We start from the raw sequence: 26,420 nt of genomic DNA, 5'->3' as shown, positions 1-26,420 counted from the left end.
GTATAGACACAACAAAGACCTCATTTTTCACCTAAATCCCCTACATGCAATAGCTGAAGGCATCTCAGGGTATAACAGAACCATGGAACAGGTTTGTTGGGAAGTGACCACAGAGGGACATCTGGTCTGACCTCCTGCTCAGGTAGGGTCATCCCAGAGCACATTGCCCAGAATTAGGTCCTGTCAGTTCTTGAATATCTCCACTGAGGGAGGCTCCACAACCTCTCTGGGCAATTGGTTCCAGTGTGGTAGCAGCAAATATTCACAAAATGCCATTATTTCTATCCCACCCCCTCTTCTCCCTGTCAAAATGAGTATTTGCAAACTTCTCAGTGAAATAGGATGCAAACAGTCTTTATCATTCCTTCAAATGATTCCCAGTGGTAGACCATGTACAATTCAGTAGTAAATTCTGTTAAACCATCCAAAACGGCCTTACTTTTTATAACTTCTCTTTTCTCTCTGTTGGTTTGGATTTTTTTCTAGTTGTTGTTGCCCAAAGCCTGCATGCCAAGCTCTTTAAGGCAGGAGCTGTTTGGGTCCATTCACAATCCTTAGAAAATACCAAAATAAAAAACAAAGAGCATCTTAATAATAAGAGACTGCAAGTACTGATTTATTTATTGAAGGGTCTAAAAAGTATATGCAAGTAAAAATAGTATCATTCTACATCACTAAAAATCATGAAATAAAAATGTTTTTCATTGTGCTTCATGCCATGTGGTAAGTCCTAAGCAGAATGAAACTTCTGCTCCTTGTGCAGATTTCTGAGGAAATCTTCTCTGGGATAGGATTTATGAATTGGGGTTAACATCCTCCCAGCCACTGCAGCTACTTCTGCATTCTTCTCAGATGTCAGAGCTGGCCTCTTAATCAACTATTTCCCAAAATATTAGTTTATTTAGTTCTATTAGTTAGCAAAACACACAGCTTTCTGCTACATCCTCAGTCTCCAGAATTGTTATACGATTGCATTAAAGTCACAGCCCTCAGTCCAGGGTTGAGCAGCTTCTGAGGCTGAGTCAAGATTACTATAGTGCCCTTTGGTCTTTGTCTTGATAGGCTTTGCTGGCATCAGGTACCGAAGGTTCTTCCAAAATCTGGAATTCACGGGAAGAGATTTATCTTTTCTCCATTTCACCACTCTCTTTGATGGTAAAAGGGACAGTGATTCTGGCAAGAAATTGTAGTCACTTATAGGCATATATTCAATTAATATGATCTTAGTTTTCCTTTCAACTAGTGCTTTATGCAGTCCACTCTCAAGTTCGTATATGGCTCTGTCAGAAACGTAGTTCTGGCTCAGTATAATGATTAATCTTCTGCTTTTATCAATGAATGAATGGATATCATCAACAAATGCTGCAAATTAAAGATAAATTTATTGTTATATTAAATTGAAAGGATAGGGACCAAATCAACTTATCTTTTAAATTCACGTATGTACCAAAAATGTCCCTCTTATAAAGCGACAGCACGTAAGCATCCTGTGCTTATGAAGAGATTAATATGTATTAAATATTAGGAGTCTCTGAAAATTAACTCAGGTATAGTGAAAGATTGTTCTCTAGAGCAGACATAAACCTACTTATGATCTCCATCTACCCTAGACTGCTGTCTGGCAGTAGTCACATGGACAGAAGGCGACAGCAAAATTAGGTTTCCCCCAGCCAGACATCTCTTTGCTCTTTCCTAATAGATACCATTGGAGTGATTCCACAGAAAGACACAAACAGCAACTTCTCTCCAAGTGTTTTGTAACTCTGGGGTCACACCTTCCTTTACGACACCAAACACCCAAACCTATTTCCAGTAATCCTGGGTTGAGAAGACCAGCATGTGATGACAAAAGGAGTTCCAACTGTGTTTTAGATTGATGACTTTTGGTATGAAAAGTGGTGAATGAAAGTGAATGGTGATACCCTTTAAATATCAAATTGAATTTGCATGAACAGCTTCCAGTGCTTGTTTTAACACCATGGGACAAAGTCTACATAAACCAGAGATCTAGAAAACATGACTTGTGGAGAAAGGCAAAGCAAACTGCAGAACTAACCAAATGAAGAGAAAACTAAGGGTAAAAGGAGGCTGTCAAGGGTATTACAACACCAAAGGCTCCTGTACAAAGAAGGAAATATTCTATTTTTTGTGTTCACAATGGATCCGACCAGAGAAAAGGAAATAATCTAAAACTGTTGAAAGGATCAGACTGCACACTTCTGTAAACAATTTTTTAATACTTAAAGAAAGAGAATAGGTTAGAACAAAGGGCTTGGAAGAGCTGTGGCTTCTCTCAGGATAGAAAAATTTGTCAGGAATGGATATAAAGAGACAAGATCCTGCTTTCTGAAGGAGGCTAACTGATCCTACTGTTATGTGGTTTGAACAATGAAATTCCATTCCTCAGCTGGATCTTTGGACTAAATGTAAACTCATAGTACCATTTATCCAAGCAAAAGGCAGATGCCAGATACATCCATAGGCCAAACAAAATTCCGTTTCTTATTTCTATTATTCTATGGCACCCATTTCATTCAGCAAATGGTTTCAACCATCACACTGAAGATACAGCAAAGATACAAGATACCTAAGAATAACTAGTACCAGAGTCAGCAGCTGCTCTGTGCAATACATGTGAGTTCATTCACTGGCCCTCAGCAAAAGCCGAGCAAAAGCACTATTACTGGGAAATCTACATCTTCTGTGTCCTCACCTTAACCTTCTTGATGCTTGCTCTTTGATTTTTTCATCTTGATTCTTTGTAATTAGTGATTTGTGTGTGTGTGTGTAAGGGTATATGAATTCCTAAATATAACTATAAAACATGTAACAACCAAACTTTGCATGCACACAGTCCAGATTAAATGAAAAATGCAACCTTTCAATGCACAACATGTGACAGAATTCCTTCGAATTATGAACTTCTACCTTTGTGTGAAAATTATGAGCCTATTTAATGACAAAAATATTCAATACACTTACCTCCTCCAGGGAATACATCCCTCTCAAATATGCATAACTTGTACCCAAAGTTTTCTTCTAATATCATGGGTAATACCTTCAAAGCAAATTCTCTCTCTTCTTCAGTAGGAGAAACACAGTCTTTCAGGTAAGACACAAATGCATCATATTCTTTTCCATCTGAAAATAAATCAACAATTGTTGCCTTGTTATCAACCATGAGAAATCCAGCATCTTGTTCACCATTCTGGTTTTCAAACTTAGTGTCTCCATGGTAAAGCATCTAGAAATCCCTGATCTTTCTTCTGAAGACTCTGAAGAGTCTTCAAACACTCTCCATCAGATTAAAAAAAAAATGTCCTGAAGAAATTTAAGGTTGATACAAAAGATTCTGATTGCATTTGGAAAATACTTGAAAATATTTCCTTTCTACATTAAGGTGCTTTTTAAATAAAATCAGATTATTTAACCAATTAATGTCACATCTGTGAAAATCAAGATATGAAGGGAAGCAAAAAAGGTATCTGTAAACTGAAAAAATTGCTGTTTAAGTGATGTTGCAGATTTCAACATTTATTGTACCTTGTGTCAAAGAGTATCAAGGGGACTGTGTTCCGGCAAAAGAGAGAACAAACCAGTTAATTATTTTTGTTATGAGAGAATGCCATGTGTGGTCTTGGTTGGGGCACTAATGTACAGACAGAAAATCAAAGACCAGTCCAGAGGTCCAGTCTACCTCACTGCCACAGAGAAACTATCAGGACAGATACACCAGCACACGTGGCTTTGCTTCTTAAACTGCACTTCTTTGCTTCCCTTTCTGAGTACTTTACTGCATGTAGTTCATAAGAGAGAGCACAAAGTAAACACCACAAAACCCCACACCTTCAAGAGCTCTAGGAATAGGAAATCCACTGCCTACTATCCAACAGGCAGCTCCTCCAGGGCAGCATAGTCCAGGTTCTCAGAGACCCTCCCTGAGTGAGTGTAAGTCACTGGGATAGCTGATATCAATAAGTAGGTTATAACACTGGCAGGCATAAATTACATCCACCCATTATCCAAAAATCTCCAACCATTGCAGTTTATTCAAGTTATATTCAAGCTGATTTAGAGAGTAAGAAAGGCCAAGAAAATCAGACCCATATATACAGCAAGTTTTGTCACCACAATTTTCAGAAAAATTATTCCTAAAATTGAGTAATTGTCAGGTTTTCTTGCTGTGAAGGCCACGGAGCTGCTGCCTGGTAAGACACTGGTAATATGCACTCCTGCTCTCCTTAAGTGCATGTAGTGACAAACCTATAAACATGCAATGGCCTCTACAGCCAAAGAAACATTTTAAGCTTCACCTCGCTTAAGGGCACCAGTGAGGTGAAAAAAAAATTGTGTCAGTCTGCCCATCTGAAAACTTCAGAGTGTTCATCTTCTTCATGGATGGACAGCTGAAAACCTCTCCACCCCTGTCAACATTTGTGATGAAGAACATGGCAGAGCAGAGCACATCTGAACAGCATCCAACCACATCCCTTCCACTGCCTGCTCCAGAGGCAGCTTCTTCACTGTGTTTGTCTCCTGCATTACCACACACATACAACAAACACACGTTAGCACCTGACCATCAAGTTCTCTTTTATATATTCTTTGTTTCTTCTCACACCACTCCTGGATTTAAGATACTTTTTTTAATCTTCTTCAAAGCTGATTACTACATAGAACTGCCAGAAAATATTTTTCATCAATATGCTTATTTCAATGTCAGCATTAGCAAAGTCATACCTCCAGCAGTATCATCTCTCCTGCAAATATTTCTGTAAAATAGAACAAAGTCGACCCTAAACATCACAAACACAAACACCACAGCTAAGGCAACAAATGGAAATAGCAGAGCAAGGACCATTCCAGTGGTAAATATATGCACTGGCAAGTCTTGAATCTTCCCTGTAAGAGAGAAAAAAAGCAAATTACAGCCTTAACAAAGAGTATTATCTAACAAGATTACTGTATCAAATACTGATGGCACCTAAAAATCCCCTCAAAAAACCCACAATGTTGATGGGAATCCTTTCCTGCTAATGCTTCAAGCACATATGCATACCACTCTTAGATAGAGAGAAACTAGAAAACATGTTTTACTGCAAAAACAGGAGAAACAATCTTGGACACAATCACATACAGTTCATTTGTGTGTGTGCAGGCTATGTGAGATCACGACTGACATTACAGATCTTCACAGATGTACAGCATCCCAAAATGATGGTCACTCGCTTTTGTGAAGAGTTTCCATCAGGTTTTTGATTATTTCTCCTTATTGTCTACCTTTCACTCCCCCTCTCAGTCCCATCCATAAGTCCTTAATGTCCCATTTAATCTCTTTGGCCAAGATACTTTTTCTTTTTTTTCTCTAGTCTCTTTCATGCCTTTCTTCATTACTATCATTATTATTATTATTATTTTAATTATTAATCTTTGAGGGTTTTAGTTCCAAATACAGATTTTTAACACTTAAATATTTGTGAAGTTTTTACGAAGACATTCTCAAGACATGCTCATTGTAGTTTGTATTTCTTTTGCTTTGCTCTCCTCCTGTCCCTGTCTGAGAGCAGGAGGAATCACCCAGGGGTTGTTAGGTCCAGCACTAGGTGTGTGAGGGCCTTCATAAGCTGACAGTATTTGGAGCAGTGTTTTGAAATGCCCTCAGGATTGAGAAGGCTGATTAACAAATTATTTCTAGATTATACCATACCTTTTTTCAGTTTTACTATTTTTGTTTGTGTGCTTTCATCAGCTTGCAACATGCAGGTGAAATTATGGTGCATGTCCTCTTCTCTTACTTTTTTAATCCGTAGTAGCCTTGTGATATAGAACTTGTTTCCCAGCCTGCAACAAGGAATGGTGTTAGCAACACTATGTGAGCAAAAACCTACAACCACCTGAGAGTCAGATTTTGAGGAAAAGTTTCTAGAGAAAACCCTCGGGGTGTGGTTTTTACTGAATTTGCAGTTCCACAAAGTGTAGGACATTATCACATACTAAATGCAGCATTTTCAGGAAACCTACTGTAGTGTTTTGAGTTCCTCTTCACATACTGAAGGTTCATTCTCAGGGATACCTGTGCATTGTTCTGGGAACGTTTGGTTAATTAACCAGTAGAGGCTGGCATCTTCTTGCATATAATCACCCAAGAAACCTGTGCAATTCAATATCTCTTCTTTACCTACAAAAAAAAGCATAACATGGGAAGATTTAGTGACAAGTTGTATTCATGTACAGAGTGCAGTAAAGTGTCAGCTTTCCAAGAAACATATCCTATAAGCTGTGCTCCTTCCTAAATTTTGTAGCCCCTGCTCAATGTTTTATAGGTGTTACACCTGCACTGGTGTTGGCCTCAGCAATCATGCACTGCTGCAGAGTGACAGTCATCCATTGCTTTCTTTGAGATAAATCATCAAAGCCAGGTGGGTTTAAATAGACCTGAGAATTTCAGGCTTTAGAGACCTAAAGGTCTTGATGATCTTTATGAGTGCCTTCTACTTGAGATATTCCATGATTCAATAAACCAGACTGTGTTCTGCAGTCTGAGAACAGAAGAGGAAAACCTATCACCAGTACTTCAGGGCCAGGTAAAAGTAAGTAACTGGTAAGGGGAATTACAGCCAACTAATTGTAATAGGAAAACTATATATGGTTACTGAACAAAACCAAAGCACCTGCTGAACATGCACGGAACAAATTCTTATCTCAGTATCACTGCTGGAAATTCCTGAATAGGTGAACAAGCCATTTATTCAGTCAGCTACTTGTCCCATCTCAAAGCACTAAGTGTAACTGACAGGAACCACCCCATAAAGCTCCAATAGTTACAAGAAATTGCAAAACTAAGAGGACAATTGTACACTTGGAAAAAATAAGGGCAGAAGACTATGGCTCTGGAGTGTGAGATTTTTTAAATCCTGTCAAGGGAACCTTGACCTGAAGCTAGCTGCAACCACAGTTTCTGGGCTATTGCAGCATCATTTCTAGGGAACACATCTAGAATGCTCTTTATTAAGCCAGGAAAACTGCATGTTATTCCTTCTTCAGACCATTATGCACAAATACTTTCCAGTAAGCAAGGCCTACCCAGCAATTCTCTAAGAGCACACAAAGCTTCTTAAGACTTATCAGATACTTCTAGAACCTTCAAAGCAAGAGCCAGCTGAAAAACTGGCCATCGCAGATTCAGACCTGAGAAATCCAAATTACAGTTGCACAGACCTAACCTAGTATCACTGGCCTTGCAGCTCGAGCATTTCCACCATACACAGCAGCTATTTGGAGGCAAATATCCTAGAACACCATCCTAAGCAATAATAGGCTTTAAAGATCGTGGAACTGGCGCATCCTAAATTCCCTTCACTCTCCACCATGCCATCTGTCTCATCACTCAGCAGGTAGTTCAATGACCTTATCAAGTTACCTGATAAAGGCAGATAAGGGATGGAAGACAGGTAGTTCACAAGCATTTGATGCCAAACCCTGCTAAGGGCTGGGACAAGCCCAGTAATGAGGAGGAAATGTGCAGGAAGTGCGTTCTGGGAGGTTGGAAGGCATGGGGCATCATAGGATTGGGTACTACCATTGGGAAAAGGACTTACCAAGCAGTATTGATAGGAAGGAAGGAAAACTAGCATCTGAGGTCCTAGATGAGCAAAAGAGATACAGGTATGAGCCACAGAGGAAGACTTGAAAAGGAAGGATTAGGTAACCAGAAGAGAGAAGCCCTCAGGCAGGGGAGGGGAGAGGAGAGGAAAAAGACTGGTAAATTTTTCTGTTTTAAAAAATTAATTACAGTCTCAATCACAAAATACTGGATCCTGTCCAAGACTGTGTGAAGCCTGCTGATCATTTTATCTAACCTACTTCCAGGTAGAAGCACAGGTAAGGTCTCTTGACAATACAGATGTACATGCACACATTGCCAGGACTGTCACACCTCACACTCCTCATTTCCCTGAAGAATAACATTCTCAACCACATCAGGTATCAGCAGGACTACTCATTGCTGCTGTTCACTGAGTAAACCATACATCTTTTACACATTCCTTCATGGGGTTTGCTATCTGCAAGAGAAAGCCACGGAGAGATGTTTTATCACCACCACCACCTTCTCTTGCAGGTTGTAGCAGCAGCCTCAGCTTCTGCCTCTGTGAAAGGGTACATTTAGTGTACTTGTACTTGTGTATCAATCATGAAGTACACCAGGCAAAACATTACCAGATCTGAGGTTAGATCACATACAACATGATGCACGGACAATTTTTTTGCTTACGCTTATCCAGACCATCAACCACAAAGAAATCAGAAAAAATCATGTAAGTAGAGTAGCTACTTCAAAGATTTTTGTATTAATTTCATACCTATTTCTGTTTCAATTTCTTCATCACGTCCAACTATCTCCAAAGGGAAAGCCTCTGTTGCATCTAAAATAGAAGTATCGTTATTAAAGAATGCCTCACTTACATTCTTCCCCAGTAAAAGTTACATAATTGCTCTATATATAAAATTAATCACAAACATTCCATTTAATTCACAGAACAATATCTGAGTTCTGGTGTTACTGAGTAGCTTAAAACCCAATATATCTTGTTGAATTTTTTTCACATACATATATATACAGAGTACAATTTGCAATGGTTGCAATGGTCCTCTTTTCCAAAATTCTTAGTAAGTTTGTATGACTAAGAGCAGCTATTTTGAAAAAAAAATAAACAAAAACCAAAAAAACAAACAAACAAGAAAAAAAGGAAAAAATGCAGGGAAAACATGCTAAATACATTTTCCAAAACTGGTAGTCTCTCATTTTAACTTCCACTTTTTTACTTCTCAAATTATTCTGAAGTAGTTCAGATTAGCAGATTTTACCCCCTGCTATATATTTATCAAATGAGAACTGCAATTTAAAATCTCTTTAGTAAAGTGAACCAAAAAGTATGCTTCAAAATTTTAGAAAGCTTTCTTACCTTCTTCCACTACAAGTTTAATTGTATTTGTGCTGTGGTATATCGTTCCTTCATGACTGATTAAAATTTTACAGGTATATATCCCAGAGTTCTGTACTGTTAAAGCTCTAAAATTTAGTTCCCTCTCTGTTTCATGTTCATAATTCTTACAGTCCTGCATCAATAAAACCAGAAAATACTATTCTGCAGCAAACATGCATTCAAAAGAAATTAATATTTTTTTTGAAACAGTGTCACCATCACCTTTTCACTATCTCAATGACATGTGTCTGACCCAAAAGAGGTGCAGGCTGACTTTTCATTCATGGACACTTAAATGCAACATTTGAACATTTAACCCATTAGAAGTTGAGAACACTGCAATTGGGGGAAAACATAACAACCTGTGGCCCCATCCATCAATGGTCCCATCCTCCCAGGCACAGAAAGACCAGAGAACAGGGCTGTAGCTAATTCTTTCCAGGCTACTCCAGATCCCTGAACTAAATCAGTCAAAATCCCTTCCTGAAACTGATTGATCTTGGGGTGAGCAGGGTCTGTTACTCCAACCAGGAGACCTGAGAGGAATAAGGAGCACATCCCAAAGAGATGATTTGCCAAAAAAGAACAGAACTGGATCTGTTACACACTTAAAAACTGTTCAGAAACAGCAAAATTGAAAAGTTTGCAAGTACTTTGCAAGTACTTGCCAACTGTAAAATAAAAATCTTGGCATCTCATTTAGCATCGTTACAATATCTGTATCAGCAAAGTAGCAGCTGGCTAAACCAGCTGCTGCCAAAATCAGCAAACAGACATGCACATCAGATCTTTTATCATTCCAAACTACTAGTTCCATAACTTCTGAAACAGGTATTTTTTTAACAAATTGGAAAGCAGACAAAAGCTTTGTTTTGTGTATCTGTCTAAAGTTCTCCCTCTAATCCCATGAGAAATTAAGGCTTTACAATGTTTCTAGATGCTTCTAAAAATTCCTTTGCAATTAATATTTCCTGCAATCACATTTTTTTTTCTACAGCCAATGATTTCAGTGACACTGCTTCAATAATTACCTTATACCATGTTATGCTGTCATTTTCATAGACAGACAAATCACTGCATTTCAGTGAATGACCAGTTCCAGCACTTTTAACTTCTGTAGTTAAATGATTTTCATTGAAACAGCTGCTTTTATTTCTTTCAAGTACATTCAGTGTCCACTTTTGAATTGTGACATTTTATTTTCCATTGCTAAGAAAAAAAATAAAGCAAAATCAGTTTTAGAAGCTTTCTTAAATAATGCAGCTTGGTGAGTTACAAAACACAAATAAATTCTCAAATACATCTGTTAGGTAAAAAGTACCTCTACAGTGAGCCAATTACTTTTATTTCCCTTTATCACTTTCCCACTCCCAAATAAGTGTAATTTCCTTTAACCAAACAGGTTACCTAAACTAAATGCACTATCAAAAAACATTTGAAAATATAATTATATCTATGGAACATGACAATATATGCTGCATTGACCTGAACAAGGATGCAACAATCTGTGACATCATCCATAGTTACATGAGAGCATCAAGGAATTTTGGACCTTGAATCAGCTGAAGATTTTGCACGTTTAATTTCCTATGTGTTGCTAAGATTAAAAGCCACTACAGAAAAATATATTTGTAAAATTAGAAATAAGATAGGTCATTTTTATTTAGATGTCTACTAGGTTCTATCCATATATTCCTTGAAAGAATCAGATTATAGCTGTAATTTCACTGTTTGATATATCCAAATACATGACTACCAAGGGAAAGGAACCTGAAGAACTTTTATTTGGCAGGGTTAGAGCTTAAGAGAAAGCCATATGCTGCTGTCAGTTACTGGGTGAGATTCTGTCAGTTAATGGTTGAGATTTTGCAATTAGTGCATAGAGTTCTCATTTGTTTTCTGAACAAGCAGGGCCTGACAAAGGAAAAGCAGCAATCACAGAGAACTTCCTTCCAATGAGAGTCATTAATATGTTTGAATCTTCCTGCCTCCAAGAAAAGAAAAATAAATTTCTTCCAGAACTGCAACTAGTCAAGAATTGTTTCAATGAGAAAGTCCAAGAGGACAAAGGAGTTGGAATGGAGAAGCATCCCTGGTGAGTACATCAGCTTAAACACCATTCTTGACATGTCTTTTGAGTGTACAAGATTCAGAAGAGCTATTAGGGCACCATTTTTATGATGAATTTAGACCAAGTCTTGGGTTGTTTCTTTTCTGCTCTTTAAGCTCCCCAAACAAATGTATTTATGCATTCTGCTCACCCTTTTTGCATTGTAGCACTTTTTCAAGCTGCACAGGTTCTCTACTCACTTGAGATGTTCCTTACTCCTAATTGTAATTGACTCTTTCAACCAAAACATGTTGGTTTTGGTAAATCAGCCAACTATGCTGTCGCAAACAGGAAAAGCCTTCCCAAAACTTTTCCAGCAGGGATGAGCTCTCGTGGGTATTCACAGTGGGTGGAGCTCTTCTCACCTATTCTTCAGCATCTTATTTACACATTTAAATCAGAGCTACTAATCACAGTCAGCAGTAGGACCACATCAGAAATCACCCTGCTACAGTGCAGTTTATAGGACCTATTGTACATATTTTGTTTAGGACAAGATCATTTGTGACCCAGAAAGGCCTCTCCTTCCCCAACAGTAAAGGTACCTAAGATAAGTTTAGGTGTGGACATAAACATTAATTCCAATTGATTCCACTGAGTCTGTGTGTTTCTTTAGGCATCACTCTACTAATCTGAGTACTGTCAGAGAATTAATTACAGATCTAGCCATGAAATGATTTTATTCTCTAGATTCAGCAGATAAAAGAAAAAGGTCCATAAAACCACCTGCTACTGTTACTCCACAGAGCACTGTTACTCCACAGAGGCTTTGTTCTGTGATCATATCTGGGGAAACCACTCAAAGTGGATCAAGATATTCTACCTAATGAGCCAAAATCTGGCAAGGAGAATGTCCCTGGAAAGTATTAAAACCATACAAAGATGAATTTTTTCATACACAATTTCTAGTTGTTTGCCATATAGCATGGTTTTCAACACACCCACAAAAAACCCATTTAGTTGTAAACATTTAGTTGTATTTTTTAAACTGCTAGTGTCTGAATTGTTATATATTTTTATCATTGTTTTGACTTGTTGAGAGTCTCCAGCGATATTTTGTTGGGAACAAAACTGTTTCTGGTTTAACAGCTTTTCAATCTCCCCCCACCCCAACAAACCCACCAAGAAGGAACAACAAAATCTAGCTTGACTCAGAAGATGATACAGGGAAGTGAAAGCCCTTAGAGAACATAAACTAAGCTTACTGGATACATAGCCAATTCTAAGTAATCCCTTAGCTATTTTACTGCAACAAGCCAGTGTTAGCTCGATATTGCAATCTTCTGCAGAAGCTGTCACTCTGCTTTCCAAATTGCAGTATTAATTTTATATGTATGCTCCCACGGCTTTCAGTTGTTCTAAACATATTGAAAAATTGAGCAATATTTGGATTTTAAAATGTATCATGTGTTTACCATGGTTCTCTGCAGTTTTTTGGTTTTTTCAGGAACCTCTAACTTCTCTCAGTTTCAAGGTTACCAAAATAGAGCAACCTGATGACCTGCTTTTATGTATTCTGTTTTTCTCTTTGATAGCCACAGGATACAGACTATAAAAAAAAAACCCATACAAATTACAAATCTTTCCAAAGACCTCTGACACAGCTTTTGCTGCTTATCACACTTACTATAAGTACAATTTTTATTTTCAAGAATGTTGCTGAAGATGGATACATTCAGGCCTATAGGTGATGTCCATTGATTCCTGAATTTGTATCCTAAGTCTAGTGTACCAACAAACACATGTGAGCATGTCAACACACAGATATGCACGCTTCAGCTATCTATGTATGTCTCAACAGGACACATCTGCTTTTACTGTAAAACTTCTGATTCCTCTTTAAGCAAAAAAAAAAGTAGTTAAAACATCATAAAACCATTGTTACATTACTTTCACCTCTTGCTTCTTACATATTGTCAGTTGTAACACATCAGGAAAAAAAAAATCCTACATTTAATTAGTTCGCAAAATCTGTCAACATGTTGTCTTCTTTTCTTGAAAATCTGCAGTATATGTAATTGTCACCTTCTTCCCCAAAACTGCCTAAAGTTATAAGTATTCTGAAAATTATTTCCCATGTAGCTTACAAACACCTAACTCTAAATTAAATTGTTGAAAATTAAAAATATAAATAAAAATATACCTAACATATCTTCTTTCAAAAGTAAAACTTTCAACCTACTATAAATATTCTGAAATTAAAATAATTCTACTCAGTCATTCTTATTAAATCTTAAACAAGTTCAGTAGCCCAAAACAGCCCGAATTTTTTCCTTACAGAAGCTTCTAAAAGTTCCTCTGTCTCTGCAGAAAACAGTTTTTGCAATAATCTTCTGTATTTACTGAAATATAACTCATTTAATATGCCTGACAATAGTGAGAACCATCATATAAACTAAGCCCAAGATCCCATTAAAATCCCATGAAAAATCCCCTTATGTCTCTTGTTCCAGCAGTGAGACCTGTGAAGAGTTCCCACAGGAGGATTGCCAGAATCTGGCATCATTCTGATCCTAACAGAAAATGAGTGTTCATATGGGCCTAACAGAAAGAAATTTAAAAATTTGAAAAAAAGAAAAAAAAGAAAAGATGTTTCTGAGTAAGAAAGTTTTTCCTCAAAAATACTTTCTTTCAAATGATTTTTAAAATGTAGCAGCTAACATAGTTCTAGAAGACCAGACAAAAAAGGAGAAAATCTAAACTCTCAATTCCAAATGAATGCTTTGATGTAAATTTGCTTCTTTCTTAAGCAAATGAGTAAATCAAGAAATTTACTAAAGGATTCTGCTATTTTTGTGTTTTCCAACAATTACTCATTTTTAAAAACTTGATTCTAGTAGTTTTACTTCCATTCTTTTTATCTCCTTCTTCTGTATGCGAGGCTGTTTCCTTCGGTTTTGAGGTTTACACTTTTTCATAGTAATTCTGTAGAATTCTTGTGATTTACTGTGGATTTACTGTCATTACCCCACGTCCTTAAAGTAATCAGAAAACCACAAAGATGGTGAATTAAGGCTGGGGTTATCACAGCTCTCTTCTCTTTTGCCCTTTCATGAGTATTTAGGACTCATTATGGCAGTCTCCTTCAGTAGCCTGGCAATTCAGGTATGATCTCCACCCACCTTTCCCCATGCCAAAATTAGTCAGTCTGCATTTTGTGACACCAATTAGGTGGCATTGGAGTGAGTTTTTAGATCTAATAGCTTTTGTGTGAAGTGACCATACAGAAAACTGATCAACACAACAAAACAGCACAGCAAACTAGACAAACTACCATATTCATCATCCCTAAAGGAAATCCTCTTGAACTTAACATAGATGAATAAAATTTTTCGCAATATTTACCCTTCAATTAAAAATGTTGTGCATTTCATATACCATGAGTCAGTACTTTTTAAAAAAATATTAGTAAGGAGATAACAGTAATGGAGAATTGTAACAGTAATACGTGGAAGAATTTAAAAAAAAATAAAAGTTTTCAGCTTCCAAATTGACTTGGAAGTTAACAATTGAAGTCTATCTTAGAACTGTAAACTATCAAACCTGAGTCTTGAGATATTTCTGGAAAGATGTGGAGAGAATTTTTCAGTATCCACAGTTCCATACCCTTTATAAACCTGGCTAGAACCTTAAAAGTATTACCTGGAGAACAGCACAAATCATTGCATGCAAGGTGATCTTCTTCAAATAAATCATTGCTTCAACTGTAAATGCTGAATAAGGGGTTAGTCATAAGAACTCAGTGCAGCAAACCTTTGATTTAATCCCTTTCAAGGTGTTCCAATGAAGATTGCCACCAAATGACAGAGGCCCATCCTTATTTCTCCTTTTTTACCCATGGTGTTGTACAGCAGTAAGAAATCAAATCCAGTTATTTCATTTGTTCTTTGAATGGCTCCATGCAGGCAAAGGTTTGCACAGAAAGCAGAATTCAGCTATGTTGTGTTTAATCTTTACTATACAGTTAGATGATTTGACAAGCCCCATAGCATGAGATCCACTCAGTACAGCAAGCAAGAACAAGTCAGAGGAAGAAGACAAGCAAATGTTTCCTTTTCCTTGACAGTGGACAGAAGGGTTGCCTGACACTCATTTTTCTTAGGTAATTATGCACAAGCCAGCAAAAATGCTACCTGCCTTATCAAAAGGTTTACAGAACATTTAAAAGGCTGAAACTCCTTACAGGTATTTGTAAATATTACAGGTCTACTTTGATAGTTATTGTGAAATGAAGCGGGAAATGACACTGCAGTTAGAGCAGTTCCCTGAGCCCCTTTTATATGGATGCCACTAGCTATAGAAAACAAAACAAAGAAATTATCTTCATCACAGACATGCACAGGCAAAACATTTACCCATTGTGTTGTGTACCCACCTGTGAATGACAGAGTAATTCCCAGAGTCACTGAGTTCAGCTGGCCAAAACTCCAGAAAATTCTTTTGTAAAACAATTCTGCCTGTTTCCTTTATCACTTGCTGCTTGCCAGCACTCTCTTTGTACCAGTTGATTGTACATGCTTCTTCCTGAAAATGTTCTTGCCTCGACTCAAAATAACAAAGGAAAAAATATTCCCCTTCTAGAATATCAATGGAGGCACGAAGGGGACACAGCTTCTCTTCAGAGAAAGGGGGGAAAAGATATATTAGGAAGCCATTATCTTATTATTTCAGGAAATTGCATTAGCCTGACTTTAAAGTGATTTGCTTACTGATGGCATTTTATAAAAAGACTTCTTTCAGCAAAATGGTTTGGCAGCATTTATTTATTCCTGCAATATTTGCTAAAAATCTCAGCCTTTTCCAAGCCTTTATTCTATCTTACCGAAGCAACACCAGAAGGAAAAGGGGACTGAAAATAGAAGGACATTTCCCTATCTCTATGATTCTTTCACATGAGTTCCACAGTGTCAGAATCACATTGGCTCAAAGGGCAGAATCTGGACCCACTGTACATTAATGCCACAAATGGAAGAGGAGAGGAGAAATTCTTCACATGTGCTTTCACTTGACAAATATATTTGAGATAAAAGAACAGGTCCTATAAATCAACATTTGCATTTCCTTATCTTCTTAATTAAAACTGAATAATTATCTAGATATATTTCTGAAAAACTTCAGATATCTTTGGAAAACTGCCTTGGAATGAGATTATGTGTGCAAAATTTAGTCTTCAAGTCTGCCTTTCCAAACAAATTTCCCAAATTTACTTTTGCATACAGAAGTTATTAAGAGTACAGAAAAGGAACCATGATCAAGGATTTAGAATCAAAAATAAAATCAGCCTTCAGTCTCTCTCCTGACATTCTCAGAGATTATTGTTGTTTAGCAACTATTGTGACCACACTTCTGAATGGCACAAAAAGAAGCAGACTCTTTCTCTTGTTTGCCATATCTCTTCATACGGTTATGGCCACATACAACATCATCAGGTTTCTCCAGGTAGCATCCTTGCTTTTTCATTTCATAATTTTGGTGTTTAGGACCAAATTTCCCAAGTCTGGAGCAAGACTGTAATTGCCAAACCTTTAAGTTTTTGTTCTTGGCTGCAAAACACAAAACTCGTCCTACTCCAAGCAACTGTCAAGAAGCTGGCACATATTTTGAATGTTCTATTATTGAATTGAAGACTTTTACTTACCAGTGGCAGATTCCATTACCAACATTACAAAAAAAATCATCAGAATCATTTTCTTGAGTTGCTTCTCACTTCTTCTCAAAAAAAAAAAAAAAAAAGAAAGAAACTGAGTTGCTCCTGCTTATTCTGAAAGCCTATTAAAAAAAAACAAACAAAAAAAAACCTAGATTCACAGTTCACCACAAGTCCAGAGAAACAGATTCCTTTGAGCATGTGAGCAGTGTAACAGCTGTTCCCTGCTGCTGAAGAGGGCTTTCCAAATGGGAAGCTACATATTTTTATCATAAGAGCCATTTTCATACATCAGGTAATGTATCTACATTTTTCTTTGCAATTTCATACCAAATTCAGAAAGCACTGAAGGATTTCCTTATTCCATTTTCTTATTTAATGGATGCATTTTGCAGTATTACAAGAGCACTCAAATCCCAAGCCAGCAGATACCTACCACAGGACAGGATAGTGCTTTTTTTCCCCCACAAAGAGAATACACTTTGCAAGACTGGACCTTGAAACAGCCAGTGGAAACTTCCCTTGCCTTCAATGAGAACAGCACAATGCTGTAGATTGGATATTGATTGGCTAACTTGGAGCCTGCTGGAAAGCAATGAGACATGCAATTTCTTTCACAATTTGGTCTGTGGGGGCAATAAGCTCCAGCTGAGAGTGCTGATATTTCCACTGAGGGGGAGGACAAGAAGCAGCCTATATTCAGTTGCTTTGTGTGTAGTCAACTGATTTCAAAGGCAAGTGAAAAACACCACTAAGTAAGACTGGCCTGGAGCATATTCTGAGGTTCCTCAGAACAGCAGCTTAACTGACAACCAAAGACAGAGCTGCTCCTGAGTCTAAGCCTCTGTGAGATACACAATCAGCTCAGCTCAACCCCTGAATCCAAAAGAGATAACCTTGCTTAGTGCGACCCAAACATGGATGGATAGATGAGACAAAAAACACTCGAGATGTATTTCAGAGATCTGAGAGATCTGCCAAAAAAACCTCATTAGCAATCCATTTCTTTTTTATTGGGTAAACCTGATTCAATATGAGAAAATATAAACCTTAAGAGACTACCCTCAGATTTAGAGTCAGAAAGTTCCTGTGACCTGAAGAGTCTGGAGGCAGGAGGCTACTGCATTTCCAGCAGTATTGCAGGACACCAAATTGGGTAGTTGCCCTCCCTCTCTTGCATTTCTTTTCAGTTCTTTACCAGTGTGCCATCATCCCTTAAAGCACTGCAAGGAGATGAAGTGTTTCACATCCTTTTTCAGACAGCCTGGTAGGCAGACCCAGATTTAGAAAGCTAAAAGAATCTGGATGGTGAATACTGCAACACACAATTTCTGTTCCTTATTACACATGGAGATTGAAACTCCTACACTTCATAAGAAAAGAAGGGCCTCTCTCTTTAATTTCTTGAATTTCATTTTCCTTTTCTATCCTATCACATTCAGGAGAAATACAGCTGTTTGTGACTACAAGACTGTGATCCACTACATAAAGACAGAATCATTTAACACCAGATCTTTAGTTCTAAATCCACTTCTTTTTTGGTATGTCACATCAGCTCACAGTGGAAGGTTGGTTGAATGCACACAGTATAATGGAAGCAACTTAATGACCAGAGATTCATGGCTACTAAAAATCGAGACACAAGACCTTAGTCTTACTCTCTCATTGCTGTTGAACCTGATCAATATGTCTGAAATTGTTCTACTGGCTAAAAAAGGCTAAAAAAGTTGAGCCATACAGTTTGAGTACTCTTCAATGAAAAGTTAGGAGGGGGCAAAAAAAAAGGTGAAAGAAAGAAAAGTGCCTTTAGTGCAAGTCAGATAATCCGGGGAGAATCTTTGAGAAACAGAATAAGATTTTTAATTTTCAGAAAAAATTGAGACATTTTAAAGTAAAAGCAAAGATTCTCTACCTAATAAAGGAGTACAGAAATACTAATGGGCAAAATTCTAAGGCAATAGCAGTTTCAATGAAAATTTATTAAATTACAAGTTGTCTATAAGGCTCAAAGTGACAACAGCTTTAAACATTTTTTTTTATGTTTTATACATGTTTAAAACCACTGATGGAGTTTAAATAATAAAATATGGTTCTTAAAAATGCTTGTGCCACTGTGAAACCAAAAAAATTTTCAAACAACCCAAAAGTTTAAATTCTGTAAAGTGGATCACTAATGTCTCGTGAATTAGAAAATCGTGCACCATTAAAATTATTCCCCACTTTTCAAGAATCACAGAAGATTTTTGAATGAAATTGGTATGATAGATGGAAGTGATTGATCCTCAATTTTGGACAAGTAACTAATTTTGATCAACACTTTTGGAAAATTCAATTTGGTCCTGAAGGGTTGTGACTTATTTTTAAAAAAAAACTGCAATAGGTTCTTCTGAACATGGGACTGTTCTAAACATCATCTTGGGGTCAAGGAAGGAAAGCACTAGTCTTTCCTCTTTAAGAACATCTTCTTACAGAATTTAAGTATTTTTTAAGTATTACCACACAGTGCCATAGTTTCTGCAGCATTGATGAAGAAAATAAAAATATATAGCAAACAGTTGTCTTAACCATACTAGACCCAAGCAGCATTCTGCCAGGATTGCAGTTTCTTGGTAAAAATGAAAATCTGTCTTAATTTCAAAGAACATAAGCAAAGCTGTTTACTTACTATGCAAGTCTTGACAGGTGGAAAGTGGATGGAGAGGGAGTCTTCCAAACTCCAGAGAGTTGCAATTTGAACTTGCAACTCTTCTGAGCCTCATTCATCACTGAAACAGAGTTGTTTCTCTCAGCAAATGATTCAATACATAGATATTTCAGTTAGAAAAACCTTCTGAAAAAGGAAAAGAGAACTGTTGATGGCAGGAAGGAAAACGGAAAAGGGAGATGGGATAAATTCATTTTTCCTAGCATTAATGGAAAGTTAATAGCAAGTCCTTAATATTAATATATTTTTTAAATAAGGCATTTGAGAGCTGATGCACAAATGTTTTAGGCATAATCTTTTGCTCCTGCCACTTACAACAGCACTGAGGGAGCCCATCCTCTTCCAAAGCCACCCAGGTGTGAGGAAAAGGGCTGCGGACAGCCCAGAGACCGACAGGGGCCATGTGTTGAAATAAGCCGTTCTCAGGGCTAAGCTGTTTATGACAGCTGGGTAACATGGAAAAAGTACAGCGTGGGCCCTGGACAGAGGTGTCCGAGACAGCTGACTCAGGGCAGCGCCGGGCAGTGCCACCGACAGGGAAGAGCGGCTGGGTGGGAGAGGGAGAGTGCTGGGAACCGGCAGGGCAGGGTTGGGAATGGTCAGGGTTGGGGACGGGCAGGGATGGGGACGGGAAGGGTTGGGGACGGGCAGGGATGGGGACGGGAAGGGTTGGGGACGGGCAGGGTTGGGGACGGGCAGGGATGGGGACGGGCAGGGTTGGGGACGGGCAGGGATGGGGACGGGCAGGGATGGGGACGGGCAGGGTTGGGGACGGGCAGGGTTGGGGACGGGCAGGGTGCCCCGGAGGGATCTCCGCCCAGCGAGAGCTACTCCCCGCACAGCCGCCGGGATGGATGCCGTGAGCGGGGCCGGCGCTCGGCTCCTCCGAGCGGGGGGGAAGGAGGTGTCCGCCCCCAGCCTCGGCCTCCCCCGCCTCCCTGCCCTACCTGGCTCAGCGTGGCAGGGCGGAGCGGAGCGGAGCTGCCCGGCTCGGCGAGGGGGCTGCGCTGCCAGCCGGCCCCCGGACACCCAGAGGCGCGCCCCGCCGGCACAGAGAGTGATGCTCGACTTTTTAGGAGGCGGAGGGGGGTGGGGTCTGTGTGCCTCTTCCCTCTCACAACCTTTCAGGGGAAGAAAAGGCGTAAGGAGGTGATGCCTTCCGTTGTCTTTGCCCGAAACGCCTCTTCCTCCGCTTTTCCTCTGTACGCTCATTGTAGAAGCGTTCTGGAGGTAGGGCGGAGTGCTGGGAACGAATATATTGGGCTAAGTATATCAAGTTTTGCCTCTGCTACAGCCTCCTCCCCATCTCTCTGCCTGGTTTGAGAATGAGATCGTGCAAAGAGCTGACACTGAAAGGATGATATTCTGCAAAGACCTCAAAAGACATGCACAAAAAAAAAAAAAAAAAAAAGTTATTATGTAGCTCTTCTTCATAAGTTTTTATGAGAACATTCCCTTAAAGGGGACAATAATGGAAACTTTCAGGACATTAAACATTCTGTAGCTCCATTGCCGCAAAGTGAGTGTATGTATTCACTTCTAAAAAAGCCATCATGCCATTAGTTGAGTTTGCTTGCTAGCCAAATGTTGGTATATTGGAACTGTGGTTCCATCAGGGGTTCTGACAGGCATATTTCTTGTTTGAGTCCTATTCCTAGGTAAATGCATACTTGCTGTTGTTAATTTCATCTGCTAAGTACTGCGCAATGATTCACTACACTTCTAAATAAAGTTAGTTTGACAACAGCAGGGGAAAAAAAAATCATTCCCTCAGGAATCCTTTTATTTGCATGTCACCCTTTTCATCTTCAGAAATTTGCTTGGTGACAACTACATTTTGGGGTTTTTTTACCTGGGACAACTGCTAATGCAAAAGTTCCCAATTTCAACAGGAGGGGACAGTTTGGATGTAAAACAAGCAGTTTGGATGTAAAACACCTAAAAGGAGGGAGAGATTACACAGAGCTGGCTTTCTTGCATATTTTTCATTGCAGAGGTGAAGGGAAGAAACCCTGGAGTGCTTTACTGTCTCACCTCATTTGTTTTCCTCATCACAGAATGAAGCAATATGTCTATAACAATTAGACCTTTGCATAATGTAAATCAGCACAATTTCAGGAAAGTAAGCTAAGGATCTAACTAACTATAACTGCTTTAAAAATGTGCAGAAGATACTTTGCAGTGCTTTTGTTTTTATGACTTAGTACCTGATTTTAAAACCTAAAAGAAAGCAGATATCATAAAGATGATAATGATTTTATATGACAGACTGGAAACTATTTAGCAGTCAGCAAATAAAATGGTAAAATATAATGTCATCAGCTTTTGACTTTCACAAACTGTCTTCATAGTTACAGTTTGGAAACTTCTTTTTTTGACTCAGTCTTTTACAGCAATATTTTCCATGAGCTTTTCTCACATTTATTTGCTTTCATATTCTTTTGAAATACTCTCAAGTTTCGAGTTTAGTCTGCATTGCAGAAAATATTGTGTTCTATTGCTCCTTTCAACTAATGTCATATGAACATATGTGAAAGGAGTATAAACTTGACACTTTTTACTTCTCTGACAGATACAATTTTAATGGAGAAGTCATAGTGTGGTAATAGATATGTAACTTGACTAAAAATAGCTACATCTTAGATTTTAATTTTGAAAATGTCATGATGAACATGAAAGTTTGCACTAAGACTGGAAATCAGATTTTTGAATGAAGCTCTGATGACCTGACCAGTTGAGAATCAGTTAGAAAGGACCAGTTATTTCACAGTTTTTCACATCTTCCATTCCATCCAACATAAACTATATAGAGGTGCTAACTGAAAAAACTGAAACTATTTCCATCATAAATTGCAACACATCCAACTCCTGTAACCACACTTTAAACCTGCTTGCTCTTAGGTGGCAATAGTCTTCATCTTTTATCTCTATATACAAGTTATAATATTTCTTAGCATACATTAAGCCATGTTCAATAGTTTCTCAGCATTGTCTTCCCCCAAAGTCAAAAAAAGCAGGTTACAAACTGCTAATGTGTCTGTAAGAGCCTCATATGTTTCTCAGAAATTTTAAAATACAGAAGTTGGACACTTTCAAACATTTCTCGCATCACAGGATAATTCAGGTTTGAAGGGACCTCTGGGAGTCCTCAAGTCCAGCCCCTCTTCAGGGTGCACACAAACAAGACCTGAACACTTACAAGGATGGAGATTCCACAGCTTCTCTGGGCACATGCTCCAGCTTTGGAACATGCATATGGTGAATTTTTTTTCCCTAATATGTAGTATAAATTTCCTGTGTTCCAATTAGTCCCAGTTACTTTTTTGTCCCATCTCTGGGCTCATTTGAGAAGAGTCTGGTTCCATCCATTCTCTCTGTATTTTTATTAGATTATTGTAGGTAGAAAAAGGGCCTCTTGTCCTCTCCCTGTATGATCTGTGCTCTTGGTGGTCTTCCCCTGGACTTCAATATGTCAGTACCTCCTCACTTGTGCTGAGGAGCCCAAAACTTGACATGGTGCCCCAGGGATGATCTCACAAATGCTGCATTCAGGGGAATAATCACTTTCCACAACCACATTCTCATTAGTAAGGTGCAGAGTGCTGTTGGTCACCTTGGTCACAAGGACACACTGCTGAATTGTGTTCACTTCAGCGTCAACCAGGACATCCAGTCTATTTCTGCAAAGCTGTTTTGCTTTAGGTTGACCTCCAGGCTGTGTTGCTGAATGGGTTTGTTCCATCTCAGCACTTTGCACATGCCTTGGATTGAACTTTGTGGGTTTCCCATCAGTCCATTTCTTCAGCCTGCTGCTGTCTAAAACAGTAGCCCTATGCTCCAGTGGGTCAGCTATCTCTCCCCAGCTTGATTTTCTGTCTGAAAATTCATTGGTTGTGCATTCTGTCCCATGGTCAAGGTCATCAACAAGGATGCTAAGCATTCCTGGTGCCGATATCACTCCTTGAGAAATGCCTCTAGTGATTAGCTGTGAGCTGAGGTTTTATGCTGGTCACAACCTGTTAGTCTCACAGGTCCCACTGTTCTTCTGATCATTTTTGTGGATCTGTCCGTCTAGCAGAGATTGTGTCAAGGACCTTGCTCACTACAAGATATACAGTATCCAGTGTCTGAAACACAGCTGGATATGCATGATTAGTGACGAGAACAACAGCTGTAGTTTTTCAACCCTTTAAAGAGTGAGGAACATACAGTTGTACATTCAATTTAATATGCTATTAATTTTACACATCATCTTCCAAACAGGCTTTGTCCAATGCTCTAAGAAATTCATGTTGCATAACAAATAATGGCTTGCTACGAAAAGCTTGCTCTTGAAAGCTTCTAAAACCTTCCTTTAAGTGGTAAGCCTCTTGGGCCTCACAACCATGTGAGCTGTAGGAACATCAAATCTCAACCCAATCAGATTTCTAGCTGGTCACAATCTTTGGGTGCCTGTTCACCCACGAGAGGGCAGGATGACTCTGCTCTATTAAGAAGTGAAAGCAAATCTGCTCTCCAGAGTCCCTTTAGGTGCCAAAACCACAGAAGCACAGGGTAGAAACTGAAGAACATTAAAATTCTTAAAACTCTTTGTGGACAACATAATTCAGCCACAAAATTGCCTTGGTGCTGTTTAGTTTAAGCTTAAAGCATCCAAACTGAATCTTCTATAAGCTTTCTATGTTTATTCCTATGTTATTATTTCTATGTTTGTTTATTTCTATGTTGAAAAATACTTTTTATTTGGGGGGGGGGGGGGGGGGGGGAGGGGGCAGAACAGGGCAGACTGTCATTCTGTTATTCCATGAAGGCAGACTTCAAGTTTTTGAAAATCCAGGTTGCTTGTAAGTTGCATATCATAGAATGATTGAGGATAGAAGACACCTCTGGAAGTTATCTAGTCAACCTCCATGCTTAAGGTTGGCCACAATCAAGCCCTGGATGTTTTTTAGTATCGCCAAGACTGGAGACTCAAAATTTCCCTGGGCAACCTGTGCCAGTGCTGGGTTACTGTCAGCATAAAAAAAGCCCAAACCTTTCTGATGTTCAGAGGGAACCTCCTGGTTTTAGGTTTTCACCCATTGCCTCTGGTCCTGTCACTGGGCATCACTGAGATAAGCCTGACCCCCTCTTCTTTGTATCCTCCCTTAAGGTGAGGGACCTCACCAGGCTGAAGAGTCCCAGTTCTCTCTGCTTCTCTTCACAGGAAAGATGCTCCAATCCTTTCACCAACCCATGGCCCTTTGCTGTGCTCACTCCACAATGTCCCTGTCTCTCTCCTGCTAAGGAGCCCAGAACTGAACACAGGACTCCTGATGTGCCCTCAGTGGTGCTGGTATTTTAACGATGCTGTAAAAGTATTCCACGGTTCTTTTTGTGCTTTCTCTCTAACATTACGAATCTGATTACATCAGTAGAATATATTCATTTTAATGCATATCTCATATTTCTTTACTAAACACTAAGGAATTTCTTTGCTAAACACTAAGGAATAACAAAAACCTGTGACAACTGCAGCATTTTTTAGTCATTATTACAGTCACATACTCACCCCCTGGTACTGTAAATATTCTTTGCCACTCTCTGAATTTACTTCTTTTCTTTCTGCCAAGGCCATTTTGTTCACTGCTGACAAACCACAATAAGAATTATTTTCCTCTTTTTTTTTTTTTTCTGGGCTGACCATGAAACTTGAAAAAATGCAGCATCACCACAAGACCCATGTAGTGAGTTTGTTTTCCACCACCCTAACTACCTGCCTAGCTAACAAAGGTCAATGACACATCAGTGTATTCCAGAGTAATTTGGTTCATTACTGATCCTGTCCACTTCCTCATTGTACCTTCTCCTCATCTCTTTCCAACTGCAAAATTCATCCTAAAATTTTCATTTCCAAGACACCTGCTTATATCCTTTCTTGTTCATTACAAGCCCAGGACTCAAACTGTGCTAAAAACTTATCCTGTGTTAATCTTGGAAGTGAATATTCTGTCTTGCTTAGTAGCTTATGTGTAAAAATCTTCATAGTTTATGAAGATAGTTTTTCTGCTTTTACATATGCCTTAGTGTTGGTATGCTGTCTGTGGGAAGAAATGGTACTGTAGGAATAAATCAAGTCTCACCCTGGCATGAATCCATCTTGTGGGGTCTCCACAGAGACAGTAAGGTTTATCCAGAGGTATCTTTAGGAACAGGACCCAGCCCTGAATACAATCTAATGAGGAAATTACAAAATGCAGCATTTGATGCTTTTTAGTTGTGGTGAAGTGAGCAATGAGTGAATGAACACTTGAAAATACAACTCATTAGTGAAAAACTCTCTAGCGTGTCATAGATCTTTTAACTGAATGCTGTAAAATATCTATACATATATTTTATGCACATTTTTTCTACTGCATATAGCTATCTATAAGTCTGAACATCCCTATTCAATAAAAACTTAGCGTAAAAGGGAAGAACTTGCCTGTTTTTAATCCTGGACTTGGTAACAATGAGTGTTCTGCATCTAATTTTCACTTTTTAAGTCTATACTGTAGCAAGCCTAAAGCTGAAAACTAAGCCTTCTCTGACAGTAAGAATATCCTGGGTTTGAAAATCTAAAAAGATTAAAGTTTGCAGGGATACCTGTACCAGGATACATCTTGTTCCTGTTCCCCTGAACTAGAATTGGCTCTGACCTTTGCATTTAAGGTTATTTCCCATCAGAAATAAGAAAGTATAACTACACATGAGTATAAATACACTACATCTGATTTCCTATCAGAAATACAAGAAAGTATAACTACACATGAGGCCAAAACATGGGAAAAGAGTGGATGATTCTTGTTATAAAAAAGCGGTCTATTTTTTTCAGTAGTTTAAAGGAATGTTGTCAGTGTATCAAAAGAACATCCTAAATTTTATTATGTTATTTCTATCTGGAGATAATAATTATAGTAACAGCATTGTTATTGTACCTGAAATATTTCAAATTTC

The 26,420-nt window shown here is 38.5% G+C and overlaps 1 protein-coding gene across 1 annotated transcript; it reads right to left on the bottom strand.

Annotated features, from left to right (window-relative positions):
• Nucleotides 1-603: 603 nt before the first annotated feature.
• Nucleotides 604-20,531, bottom strand: IL18R1 (interleukin 18 receptor 1). Its single transcript, XM_059839559.1, is given in 12 exon segments — nucleotides 604-1,362; nucleotides 2,983-3,141; nucleotides 4,741-4,902; nucleotides 5,708-5,841; nucleotides 6,022-6,178; nucleotides 8,361-8,423; nucleotides 8,964-9,117; nucleotides 10,016-10,193; nucleotides 15,470-15,710; nucleotides 16,733-16,803; nucleotides 19,407-19,506; nucleotides 20,393-20,531. Coding segments are annotated over 10 exon segments (1,698 nt in total). The 5' UTR covers nucleotides 16,782-16,803; nucleotides 19,407-19,506; nucleotides 20,393-20,531; the 3' UTR covers nucleotides 604-961.
• Nucleotides 20,532-26,420: the final 5,889 nt, after the last annotated feature.

The sequence above is a fragment of the Haemorhous mexicanus genome, chromosome 2, assembly GCF_027477595.1.
Source record: "Haemorhous mexicanus isolate bHaeMex1 chromosome 2, bHaeMex1.pri, whole genome shotgun sequence".
Taxonomy (NCBI): domain Eukaryota; kingdom Metazoa; phylum Chordata; class Aves; order Passeriformes; family Fringillidae; genus Haemorhous; species Haemorhous mexicanus.
This window is presented reverse-complemented; position numbering and strand designations above follow the sequence as displayed.